The 13,204-nt window shown below is 38.9% G+C and overlaps 1 protein-coding gene across 1 annotated transcript in view; it reads right to left on the bottom strand.

The window, feature by feature from the left end:
- Positions 1-13,204, bottom strand: part of PGAP1 (post-GPI attachment to proteins inositol deacylase 1) — a 113,030-nt gene that overhangs the window by 6,123 nt on the left and 93,703 nt on the right. The window contains exons 8-11 of the mRNA XM_075179964.1: positions 11,472-11,577; positions 6,303-6,358; positions 4,758-4,841; positions 3,201-3,250 (exon numbers count right to left, since the gene is read on the bottom strand). Coding sequence (XP_075036065.1) covers positions 3,201-3,250; positions 4,758-4,841; positions 6,303-6,358; positions 11,472-11,577 — 296 coding nt within the window. The remainder of the gene's footprint in view (positions 1-3,200; positions 3,251-4,757; positions 4,842-6,302; positions 6,359-11,471; positions 11,578-13,204) is intronic.

The following is a 13,204-nucleotide window of genomic DNA, read 5'->3' on the forward strand; positions in this document are numbered from 1 at the left end:
GGGACTGTTCCTTAGAAAGGATGTTCCTTCATATCTGTTGGAGCTGTTTGAAGCTGGCTCGGATGTGGTATGAGGTGACTAAATTGATAACCAATATTTTACAGATTAACGTCCCTATAGAGCCTTAATTTTTTCTTCTTCCATAATCTCATCTGACATATCCTCACGGCGGCCACATGCCAGCTTGCTGCTGGCTGGAAATAGCAGAATCCCCCTTCCATTCAATCTATAACTAAATCGGATTTGGCACGTTCAGCGTATGGAATTTATGACCAGCATTCTCAAAAACTACTCTAAATCCTTCAATAAACTATGGACCCATTGGTTATCATTTTTCAACACTCTCCCTTTAACTGACTAAGAGAAGCTCCATTTCTTCCCCTGACGTTTATATAGATATGGACCCTCGAGTCGAAATCCTTCCTTTTCTACTTTCTCTCTTCCTCTACACAGTTCTAGCCATGCGTCTCTCTAGCTCTCTCTACCCTCCTCTCCCTCCTTACATAATAACCTGAATCATACTATGCCTATACGGTAATGTCAATGTTATTTCTATTATGAATTTACTGCATATTTTGCCTTGTTGACATAATTTGAAACACTATCACACCAGGTTTTTTGTGTAACGTTTTGACACGTCAAAAATAAACAGTTAAAAAAAATAAAATGCATCCATTCAAATCCTGGGTGCCCTAGAAACCCGAACCTACAGCAACCCTCAATTTGACTGCAGTTCTGACTAAATATGTAGTCTTTTAAAAAAAAAATCCATCTTTCTGTCCATAGAACCTTTCAAATGGACCTCCATCTTCTAAAGAAAGAGCAGTCCTCTTTAGAGCAACAAATGCATCTAATTTAGGGATTAAATTACATTTATCTGCCTCATTATCCGAAAAAGGACTCACTCTTCCAATCCTTCTTGGATTAGACCGACGTCTTCTGGCAATTCCCATTCTTTTTAAGAAGGTCCTTAACAACTATATGCACTGTGTGTGTTTTCACAGACATTCCTCAACAAAAACAAAATGCAATGTTACCTTAGTATCCAAACACTGTATCTAAAATTACGTGACCTAGTGTTTTTGGTCATTTCACGTTTTCACTATCTGAGGACTCTTCCAATTCCTTCATTTATTTCCATGATTTATATTTATAAGGCCCTGCCTTAGCCTTCATGTCTAATCCCATCGCTAATCTTGAAGCTTCCATGTCTAATCCCATCTGTAATCATTTGTTAGTGTTGCCAAAGAGTCAGAAGGGTAAGGATGTAAATATGTTTTCTTAATTAATATGAAAGCAAGCACCACTTTAAGTACGAAATCTCGATTAGTCCTTAGTATTACATTATTTGTAGACATTCAGAAAGGGTTCTTTGCACCACAAAAACTGTAGATCTCCAATTGTTCGGTGAGAGGTGGTTTTCATTAGAAATATCACCTTCAGTGTAAGACACTATAGGGAAAAAATTTCTAATGGTTCAAATGGAGACATCAGAGCATTGAGCATGAAATTAAGATGTCATGCTGCCTCAAGTAATGTATAGTGCAAATATTATCGCCACTGTTTAAAAAAATAAATCAATAAAAGGATAATAGGGTCTTCTAAAGATAACTTTGTATCTAGCAAAACATTGAGTGCAGATACCCATTAGAGTTGAGAGAACAAGATCCTTGCTAACTCTAACCTGAAGGAAATCAGGAATATGTACCAAAGTAGCTGAAGCTAAATCTATTTTATGCCAATATCACATGATGTACTTCTTCCAAAAATTATAATAGATTGCCCCCTCCAGGAGGAAATGAGGTTCTCTGAAATTCCTTTATTTCTGAGCAGAGACCTCTCAACCTCCATACCATACTTTATTCACTTTAACAATTGATGCATGTCTAGCTGGCATTGCAGGTAATGGAATATCTTGAACAAAGACATTAGCAGCAGATTTTCTAAGTCCTGTAAGTTGCAATGTCGGGCCTCAATGGCTTGGACTTGTTTTTCCAGCACATCCCACAGAAATGCAATCAGATTGAGATCTGGGGAATTTGGAGGTTCCTCAAATGATTCCTAAACAATTTTTGCAGTGTGGCAGGGTGCATTATTTGCTGGAAGAGACCATTGCCATCATGGAATACCACTGCCATGAAGGGGTGTACTTGGTCTGCAACAATATTCAGGTAGGTGGTACATGTCAAGGCAATAGTTACATAAAAGTTAAGCACCCAAGGTTTTCCAGCAGACCACTGCCCAGAGCATCACAATGCCTCCGCCGGCTTGCCTTCTTTTCATAGTGCGTCCTGGTGCCATCTCTTCACCAGGTAAACGATGTACAGTCACCCGGCCGTCCACATGATGCAAAACAAATGTGATTTATCAGACCAGGCCACCTTCTTCCACTGCTTCCTGGTCCCCTTCTGGCGCTCACATGCCCATTGTAGACACTTTTGGTGGTGAACCGGGGCCAGCATGGGCACTCTGACCGACCTGTGGCCACGCAACCCCATACGCAGCAAGCTGTGATCCACTGTGCTCTGACACCTTTCTATCATAGCCAGCATTAACTTTATCAGCAATTTGTGCTACAGTAGCACTTCTGTGGAATTGGACCAGAAGAGCTAGCCTTTGCTCCCCACACGCATCAATGGACCACTTTTGGTAGCTACTAACCACTGCATACCGGGAACACCTCCCACAAGACCCAGTCATCTAGCCATTACAATTTGGACTTTGTCAAAGTCGTTCAGATCCTTACACTTGCCCATTTTTACTGCTTCTAACACATCAACTTCAAGAACTGACTGCTCACTTGTTGCCCAATATATCCCACCATTGGACTGTAGTGTTGGGAGATATCCCAGGAAGGTGAGCTTGGAGTGGATACAGGAATTATGTACAATACATGACAGCGTAATACAGATATGATGTATTCTCTGCTTACTCTACTGCAGCTTACAAAATCTATGATTCACTGTTCACACTCTTGTTCCTCCCTCATTGCTCATCTACATTCCTGAATTAATCATTCATTCATATTTCTTTCCATTTACACCACCCATATGAATGCCTTCCCTATTAGATACCTTGCTTCTTGCCAAGTTACCCATACTAATTTGGGTCTATATAATGGTAGACAATGACTTGCATAAGATTTTCAACGTATTAATAACATGCTAATAAATGTATAACAATATAAAACAATAACTTACCATTTAGCTGAAACTTTTTCATCACAACCAAAGATCCAACTGTGAGTGTACTGTAAATAAAAAACAGCAATTTGGCATAATGGCTTTTGTTAACTTAATTTTATATTTTCTCTGTTTAAAGTGCATCTTGATTTGCACAGGAGTGTAGGACAAAAGACTGAGATGACAGCTTCTTTCCAACTGCTCATAGAACATTTGCTGCATATGCAAGGTGGCACTTCACCGTTAGCATTCACTGTCAATTATATTCAGCAATCCAGAGAATGTTCTTTGGAAAATAGTGAAAAGCCAAATTGTACTTCTGCATTTAAAGAACTAAAGAACAGGTTCTGTGACATCACTGCAGTTTCACCACTAGCTGTATCAAATAAAAGCAATTTGATCTACTTTACACTAAATAAATTAGTCCTGTCAACAGGTTAGTCTAGCTTAGTTAAAAAAAAGAATGAATGAAAAAACAAAACATGCAAATATGTACAAATAAAAGATATGGGGAAAAAATGTACACAGTCATTTTATTCATTGAGATTAAAAAAAAAATTAACATACTGTATGTATACTAAAAAATATAACTGAAAGTATATTGAAGGATTCTTAGCATTTTAAAGTCTCAATTTTGTATAATAAAATATATTAAAATACAAATACCTATCATGTGTTCTCAACATCTCGTTGATAAGTTCATTTTGCCAGAGTGATTCTAACTTTCTTTTGCTGGTCATTGTAATTTGTCTGTGTCATGTCATTATTCCCACTCTATACAGCACTTTCGAATATGTTAGCGCTTTATAAATAGGATAATTTGTGGAGGAGCAAAATTTGGTACGTCGGATGAGAGGAATTGGCAGGAAATGCCTTTACTTCAAGTATGGACTGTGCACAAAGGTGCGCCTACTTTTGCAAACATGTGCAAAAATTATATTTCAATTTGCAGACTATTGTTTATTATAATAAGATTAAGAGGAGAGTCTTGCTTTGTGGAAAGGCGCACAGTAATTTCTCCTCCACAAAAGCACTTTTAAATTTTGCACCAGAAGTGGTGGAGAACAGACTCCATTCTATACAATTTATTTTGCACTTCACCGGAGATGTACACTTCTAGACGCACTTTACCCAATATCAGAAAAAGTTGAGCAAAAACACAAAACTGCCACATTGTTTTATGATTGAAGACATAAATGAGGCCACAGGGAACAGAATACTAGGTTTTTAGTTGGATTTTTTTTCCTACCGCAAACCTACTCACATCTAATTTGTAGCGGTAACTGCAAAACTATGCATGCACCTTGAAATGCACAGAGAAGTCCACATAGGCATACTAGTGTACATCATAAATGACTTCCAGAGAAGGCAGTCAGATTTGTACACCTATCAATTAACTAGGGTATACTGACATTACTGAGGTATGTGTCTATGATCTTTGTGCATTGACATGCTGGTTTCTTGTGAAGGTCCATTCATTCCATAGAAATGACTCACTAATTCATAATTTTCACCTTCTCCATATCCATTCATTGCACCTGAAATTCGATATATATTAGAACAAAAGTGAATTACCAAGAATGTGCTTCGACAGTGAAACTGACTATATATTTTTCTTTTATCTTGAAGAGGAAATGCAAAATATGTTTCACTGCATGCCTGTAAATGGAAGAAAACAGGTAAGAGTAGCATAGTACAATAAACAACATTCTTACATGCAAACAAAATCAGTTAACACCTAAAGGTTCAAGTTTTACTTGTTTTTGTAATAAATATCCAAATTACACTCACCACTGCTAATAGTTCAAATCAATTATGTAGCGGAAAGCTCTTGTGATCCAGTGAAAAATGTGAACTGTGACCGCTTATTTCACTACCAGGCTCCTTATCAATAGTATCCTACAAGCCCCCACATACCCCCACTTGTCTGTTGATTGTGCCTTCTTTTATTTACTTTAACACTCTGAATGCCCCACGAACAGGCTACACAAGTGCCTTTTCACTCCGTTTTTACATCCTGTTTGGCAGGCATAGGAAGATTTCACATCAATAATCCAGTGCAATTTGTTTCTGTCAGGGCTTAAGACTAGATTGCAAAATGCTACTCAAAAAGACAGCAGTATTTTGTTTGCATATTAAATCTCAACAATCACTTGAACACCACTATGTAGTTTATGGAGGCAGCAGGGAAAAATGCTCATTCAAATAACTTCAGTATTTTGTAAAACTACAAAAGAAAACATAAAAAAACCAAAAACAATCTTTAGCTGCAAACAGTAACTGTGTGTATGTGAGCTCTGGCAAACCTAATTGGTTCAGTCCTTTCTAGATATCAATAGGATCCTATATCAGATGTATATGGAAGTTAGAAATTGCATCTCCCCTCTATGTGACCCCTACTGCTAATTTGGATGCACATAATCTTGATGTAAGCATCTACATCTACAAACAGTTCAATGTATCTTCACTGGTTACGGCTTCAGCTAACAGCACAGAAGGAAATCTGTCCACTCCGATTCAATAGAACAAAATAGAAGCACAATATTGAATTAGACTGAATGGCATTAACAGTTAGGAGGAAACAGCTAAAGTCACCAGTAAAGAGGTGCTGCAGCAGCTACACAACACACAGAAGTAAGCAGTTGCAGGTGCCGGTGAAGGAGCCTGGTGGTGGTAGCGATTATTGCTACTAACAGTGTGCAGTTGGCACTTACATTTATCTGGTGGCGGAGTAATACTTGTAGGAGTGGTCAGTAATGACAGGTTAGGATGAACTATGAAAACCACAGCTAAAACTGACCAGTAGGATAATTTCATAAAATGCAATTTCTGAACCTTTATCCACTATTATCTAGTTTTCATTTTTGGGATTACCATTACATAGAAATTCCTACTTCTCATTAGAATTGTTAAAACTTAAGACTTTTGATGCAAGAATTTTTTTTAATTTATTTTTCAGAATGTATTTCTTATTTTGATTCTCCTAGCAAAACCTGCTGCCCTGTCTCGATTAACCTAATTATAGGTAAGCACCTGTCAGAAAAGGCAGCATTTTAATGGGTGGAAGGTTTATTCATTGGAAACTTTGTTAACAGTAATGAACTACTCAAATAAACTTACGTTGGTAACTGTGTGTGTCCAGTTTGTTGTTCCAACGAAAATCCATGTTGAGGACGCTAGAAATGAATCATGACTCATTAGCTACCCAAAGCATTTTTATTTCATTTTTTTGAAAAAAAAATATTTATCTATATACATCTATATCTATATATACGCAACACCAGTAACGTGCAAGTTGTCAATAAAAAATTATATAAAACAAAGGATAAAAACCTGTTACGAGCCGCGGCTCCCCGACGGGCCGCCGCGGCTCGCTTCCGGCTCTCCCAGACGCCCCGGCCGTCTCCATGACGACCGGGGTGTCACTTCCGCCTCTGACATCCCGGTTGCCTAGGCAACAACCGGGACGCTGTAATCCGGAGGCCGCAGCGCCCGGCCAGCGGGCTGACACCCGGGCATATACCAGCAGGGAAAGGTAGGGCTATTTTTGCCTATGGAGTAGACTCTGTGAGAGTCTTTTTGATTTATATTTGGTGCTGTCTTGTGATTGCCAGTATTGTCTCGGTGCAGAGATTATGCAGTGGGAGGGGTTGTATTACTACGACTCCTATTGGCTCTCCTTGCTATTTAAAGCAGTGAGGACTTAGCCTCATTGCCAGTTATAGCTTCCTGTGTAGCTAGCCTCCTGTTCCTGTTTCCCTGCTCCTGTTCTGTATTCTAGTTTGGATTTCCCGTGTATGACCCCTGGCTTGTTTCTGGACCTCGTTGTATTGCCTGTGACCCCTGACTTCGGCTCGTTACCTGATATCCCCGCCTGCTGCCAGCCCTTGACCTTTTGCCTGGACCTCACATCTCTGTGTTCTACTACGCTGCCTCAGGGTTCTGCCCAGTCAGTACACACTACACGACCCTCCGTTCGTCTGCAGCCAAGTCTGTCCCCACCACTAGGGGCTCCAGCGAACACCAGACATCGGAGCAGATTCCGGGTTCTGTCGTGCTGACTGAAGGAGTTCCTAACAAAACCACACTCAAATATATTTGAACTGTACTGGCATTATAAAATCATAGTTGCCTATTCTCCCTAAATGTCCAGCAGACTCCCAACATAGTGGGAGACTTCACAGGCTCCCAAGAGAGCAGGCAATTCTGTAATAATGATGCATGCCATTATAATGCAAACGTTTGCAGACACATTATATTTTCACAATTTAAGCATTTGAAGTGTAATCAAGAACTACCACTACATATTGATGCCCTCGTGCAGAGTTCTCCAAGGGAACCACTAAGTATATGGCAATTCACTTGAATGGAACTGGGGCCATTCGCTGGCATACTGAGCAGGTTTGACAGTATCTCTTGACTGACATACGGATTCCCAGCCAGTAAAACCTCAGGAGCATCTGATTTGTAGTTTGCTCCTTTCCCAAATGCCTCCCCAAAAAGTGTGTATGGGCTGTTGTTCATACCAACGGAACATGTATCTGTGGTACCAGGAGTTGATGAACTAATTTCTCTTGTACCACCACTTCCCTATATAGCAGTTAACCTTTTATTATAACAAAGATCTCCCCTGGCCAGGGTTTCAGCCTTCCATACTCCATTCCCAACCACCACATACTTAGAAGCATGTTCCAAAGCACTATCTTTAGAGTTGGACCCTCGCAAAGTACTGGAGTGATATCGTCCAGGATATTGGCGACCAATATTCACCCACTGGCAAGGTTTCTGTTTCTCCACCCAAGACTTTTCGCTCAGGTCTTCTAGATCACAACATCGGCTAAGTTGCAGTCAAAGCCTGATATCCAGGCTTCAGGTATTGCGGCTTCCCGGTTTCTTTCTGCAGTTCCGAGGTATGAAAGACAGGATCAAGTAGTGTACTGACCGATCCGGTTGGCTATAATTTCCTGAAACAGGGGAACGTCTTGCTCCAGAATAAGGGGGTATGGCAGCCTTGGAGCCATTATTATCGTTTATTTATAAGGCGCCACAAAACTTTTGTAGCACCATACACAATACAAGACAGTAGACCATACAGGGTAAAACAGAACAGAACAATAAACAAGAATTACCGAGACCCTCAGAGTTCAAGGCATAGCAATTACAGTGAGGATGGAGCAGAAAAATGGTACAGAGACAGGAGGGAAGAGGGCCCTGCTCTTAAGAACTTACATTTTATGGGTAGGGCAAACAGACAGCAGGTACAAACAAACAGAGTCAGCAGGGATCAAACGCAGGAGGAGCAAGAAGGGACAGGGAATAAAGATGAAGAGAACAAGTATGGAGAGAAGGTTAGGTGGATGGCTTGTAGGCTTTGAGAAAGAGGCTACTGCTGCTACCACTTGCACTGTTCATCCCTTCACAGTAATGTAAAGAAACACTGTCACACATTACTCAGTGACCCTGTGAATGCATAGGACTTTGTCAAAGATGTTTTATTTTGGATGAAGATAATTTATTAATATGAAAATATTTACATTGTTTTATCTTATTTTAGTATATCATTTATATTTGATGTGGTTTTCTTATGTCATATGTTATATTATATAAGCCTTTCATGTGAGCAGATGAAAAGGATATGAACAGGAATGAAGGAGTTATTCAAAGAACAGATGTTTCCAATCAAGAGATTTTTGAACAAAGACTTGCACAGACCTTTTCAACTTCTCCATTGCATCCAGTAGATCCATAAGGATAAGGATACGACTAAATACTTTCTCAGCCAATTGTAATATGATATTTGTAAATTGTAGTACAGCCTACTTTTATTGGAACAAAAATGACGTGTCTGGTCTGTTGAAGACCAGAGAGTTTTCAGCTTTGAAAATGAGCGCTTGCTTTATCTTTTGTAAATAAACAATGACATAATTTTATCCTTAAAGTCTCTTTTGCTGAATGAATTATTTTATTACTTTATTAACTTTCATTGACGGCAGCCGGGCCGACAGGCCATCTGGAACCACAGTGTTGGATACTAAGGTAATTTCACTACCAACGCTAACACTGCCTGTTGCTTTATCAGGATGGTCACCCGGAACAACAGTGGGTTCCCCGTGAATGGGGACATGGTAAATAATAAAAAAAAAAAGCAGTAATACCGGAGTGTAGTCGAACCCCCGAACAATCCATCTGTTCTGGCCAATTTGAACAATGCCTCCGTAAGTGCCTCTGCTTGCCACACTCAAAGCACCTTGCTGGGGCCACCTTGCTGTTCCAACCTCTGGTGTTGTTTTTGGCCTGAAGTCCAGCCTGACAACTGTCTCAGCTGTCCAGGGCATATTTTCGGCAGCGTAAAAACAGTCACAAGTTGCAAGCTTCTCAAAATACTGAGTCTGTAGAACCCAGCTCTGTAATTCCTGACTTAGGTTTTACTCACAATGGTCGATAGCTAGGATTTCAAACATTCTGACAAAAGTAACTCTCTGTTAATATTGAAAGGTCTGCCAGCTGGGCACACGTTGCAAATCCCGGTAAAAACCGCCAGTCATGAAATCTTTGCTCCTTCTCAGGCGCTGTCATTCTCTATTCGCGCCAAAATTGCGGCCTTTAGTTGCTCAAAGTCATCATTTGCAAAACAGCAGGTTCATGCTCACTCTGTCGGAGTGGACTTATTTTCCACCTGGGCCTCGGTGACGACTAGCTACACCGACAAGCCAATTCTGATTTGCAGTGTTTTAGCTACCAGCAGCTGCTACACAATGCAAACAAAACCAAAAGCAATAGATAAAAAAAACCCCCACATAAAATACATTTTATTTGGGGGCGGGGGGATATCACACTTCACTCTTGTTGTCTGGATGGACAGCTGTGTTTTGGCTGTCCCTGTAGATCCCATGATGACACCACTTGTAGAAATTACCAAATAAGAGACTCCTTACTCCAGGCTTCTTAAGCAGTTGCTGTTTCACTCCATCATAAAACACAAACATTATAGATTCCAGGGCCTTCTGACACACTAACTACACCCACAAGCCCTAGATATTACCCAGCTGCTAGTCAGTGTCGGAAGCACCACCCACCAGATCTCACAATCCTTTTACTAACAAACTCACCCATGCCACGTATATGGCATGGGTGAGTTTATAAACTCCCTCCTCAAGGTAACTGCAGGATCACTAACCCTGTATGTACCTTTCCCTGCTGGACAGGACCAATTCTGGTTACCTTTTCCATCACTATAAATAAAAATATGTATATTTTACACACATTTGGGCTTTGCAGCTTCTGCCCTGCAGGTCGCAACCCTCTAGGGAAGTATGGAAGTTCCCAGTGAGCAGTGATAGAGAACAGAGTACTAAAGGAGATGGTAGACACCAAATAGCCACTAATGAGTGGGAGTACTGAGCGATGCTGTACGATAGTTCATGAGAGAGATAGATGTGATGGTCTTTGGCAGTTACCACTAATAAGTGGAGCAGGTAAGTGATAATCTGGGGCAGCACACTTGTGAGAGATGAGAGCGATGATCTGCAATAGTTACCACTAATGTATGGCGCAGGTAATAGGTGATCTGCGGCAGCACACTAGGAGAGATGAGATCCAAGCCTCTGCTTGGATACATGAGCTGCTTCCAGGCCAGAAGTGACGAGAAGAACCAGCACTAAGGGGTGCAGGGAGGAGCCTTAGAAAGGGGTGCCAATGAAAGGCAATCAATGGATGTGCAGAATAAGCGAGAACAGGTCAGACGGTCACTCGCGCATGCGCAGGGCCGCTGCCGCCCTGACAGCAGGAGGAGAAAGCGGGAAATCTGAAAACGGGTAGGTGCACTGGTTACTGGCAGCCGCGGGAGAGCGGCGTTTGACACAAATACACACACATAGACTTGCCGGCATTATGCTATGTGGCCTTGGAGTCATATATATGGACAAACCCAAAATATACACACAGTGGCTTATTTAGCAAAATGTAAAGCTATAAAATATAGTTGGAATAACTAAAATATTTATTATTTATATATTATTATTAACCATTAGTAAGTCAATCTGTCCAACATAATATCTATGACAGCTTATTTCTGACAGTTGCCAACTTCAAAAAGCCACAAGAGGGAAATGATTATATCTGGTGTCACTATGAGACAGTGAAGAAGCCATAGTCTAAGTTTCAGGTTACTAGTATATTAGTTAAGAGAAATGGTAAATATTAATAAAGTGTCGAATGTAAACGCATATGCCGATTTAGTAAGGGGTTTTCAGATGTATGTCATTGAAGAAGCTAAGCAATTTTACATACCTGAAACACTAATGACCGTTTCATATGATGATTCATATAACTTTGCTGGATGTCTTACAAAGTGATGATGTAAAATAGACATTCTTTTAATTGGATCGTCTGTTATCTATGCAAAACAAGAAATGCTAAATTAAATGTAAAATGTACAACTGTAATTATATTTATAAGAAATCCATAAAACCTGACAAAAAAAGATCTAAAAGTAGCATGCAAGAAACTCAACATTTTGCAGTATCATACTATCCACTAGTATTGTAGCTTTTTGCTTCACACTGGTTCTATTTAAAAGAGAACTATGACCTACTCTATTATTTAGGATGAGGGGGCATATATGAAAGTCAGGATAACCTATACGAATGCCACTATTATGTCATTTATATGTTTGCTTTGCAATAATAAATCATCATTTCTATCATCATTGTTACACATACTAATTTTTATTCTAATCTTGTATAGTTTGATAAGTACAATAAGCAAATACAGGAGCACACAGCTATGCACTTAAAATGTTATTTGTACTATAATCACAGAGTAACAAGATTTGATGCAACAGAAACATTCTGTCAACCATATGAAACACAGTATTTCAACATATTCTCAAACTTACAAATAACAAATTAACAATTATGAGATCAGAGTAATTAGAAACATTATGTAAAACAATTATACAATTGAAATGCATAGCAAACACTGCACTGTATGTACATGTAAATATATTGTAAATGCCTGCCAATAAAAACAAAAAATTATGCACTTATCTTAATTGTGTAAATCTATTGGAAAGGAAAAACAAAACCAAAAAAAAACCCCAACAACACTGAATTGACATGGAAGACTAAAATGAAAATAAAATATTAAACTTACATAAAATACTATATCCTAACAAAAACAAGTACCTTACGACATCTTTTTAAATTAATTCATTTTTATTACAGAGTTTAGACAAAAGACATAGTATAATGAAATAAAACAAATTAAACCAAAACAAAATAAAGTGGTACAGCATAAATAGTCATATGCTGTAGGCGAGATTGTTTCAAGGAGAAAGAGATTGATACATGGATATATATCTCTATAAATACATACATTTTTATAATTAAAATTATATATATATATATATATATATATATATATATATATATATATATATATACATATATACACACACACACAGAGATCTATAATCTCTCTCTCTCATATATATATATATATATATATATATATATATATATATATATATATATATATATATATATATATATATATATATATATATATATATATATATATATAAACAAAAACAGACACAGATCCTCTGCACTCACCATCTACAGTCTGGGGTGCAAGAGGGGGTTGCACACATTGTATAGACAAGAAAACAGGGATATTCTGCACTCTCCAAACACATAGTTATTGCTATACACCAAGTGCTATTCTGTATTTAAAAACAGGGAATGTTAGTTCCACATATTGCAATATATGTTAAGCTGACCAACTCACGCCAAAGTCTTCCCATTCTGGTCAGTCCTTACATGATCAAATGCTATGCTATTTTATCTGGGCTTAAGGCTATAGATATATATATATATATATATATATATATATGAAAGAGTGAGAGAGAGTGAGAGAGAGTGAGAGAGAGTGAGAGAGAGTGAGAGAGAGTGAGAGAGTGAGAGAGAGTGAGAGAGAGTGAGAGAGAGTGAGAGAGAGTGAGAGAGTGAGAGAGAGTGAGA

This window comes from Mixophyes fleayi, chromosome 7 (assembly GCF_038048845.1).
Source record: "Mixophyes fleayi isolate aMixFle1 chromosome 7, aMixFle1.hap1, whole genome shotgun sequence".
NCBI lineage: Eukaryota > Metazoa > Chordata > Amphibia > Anura > Limnodynastidae > Mixophyes > Mixophyes fleayi.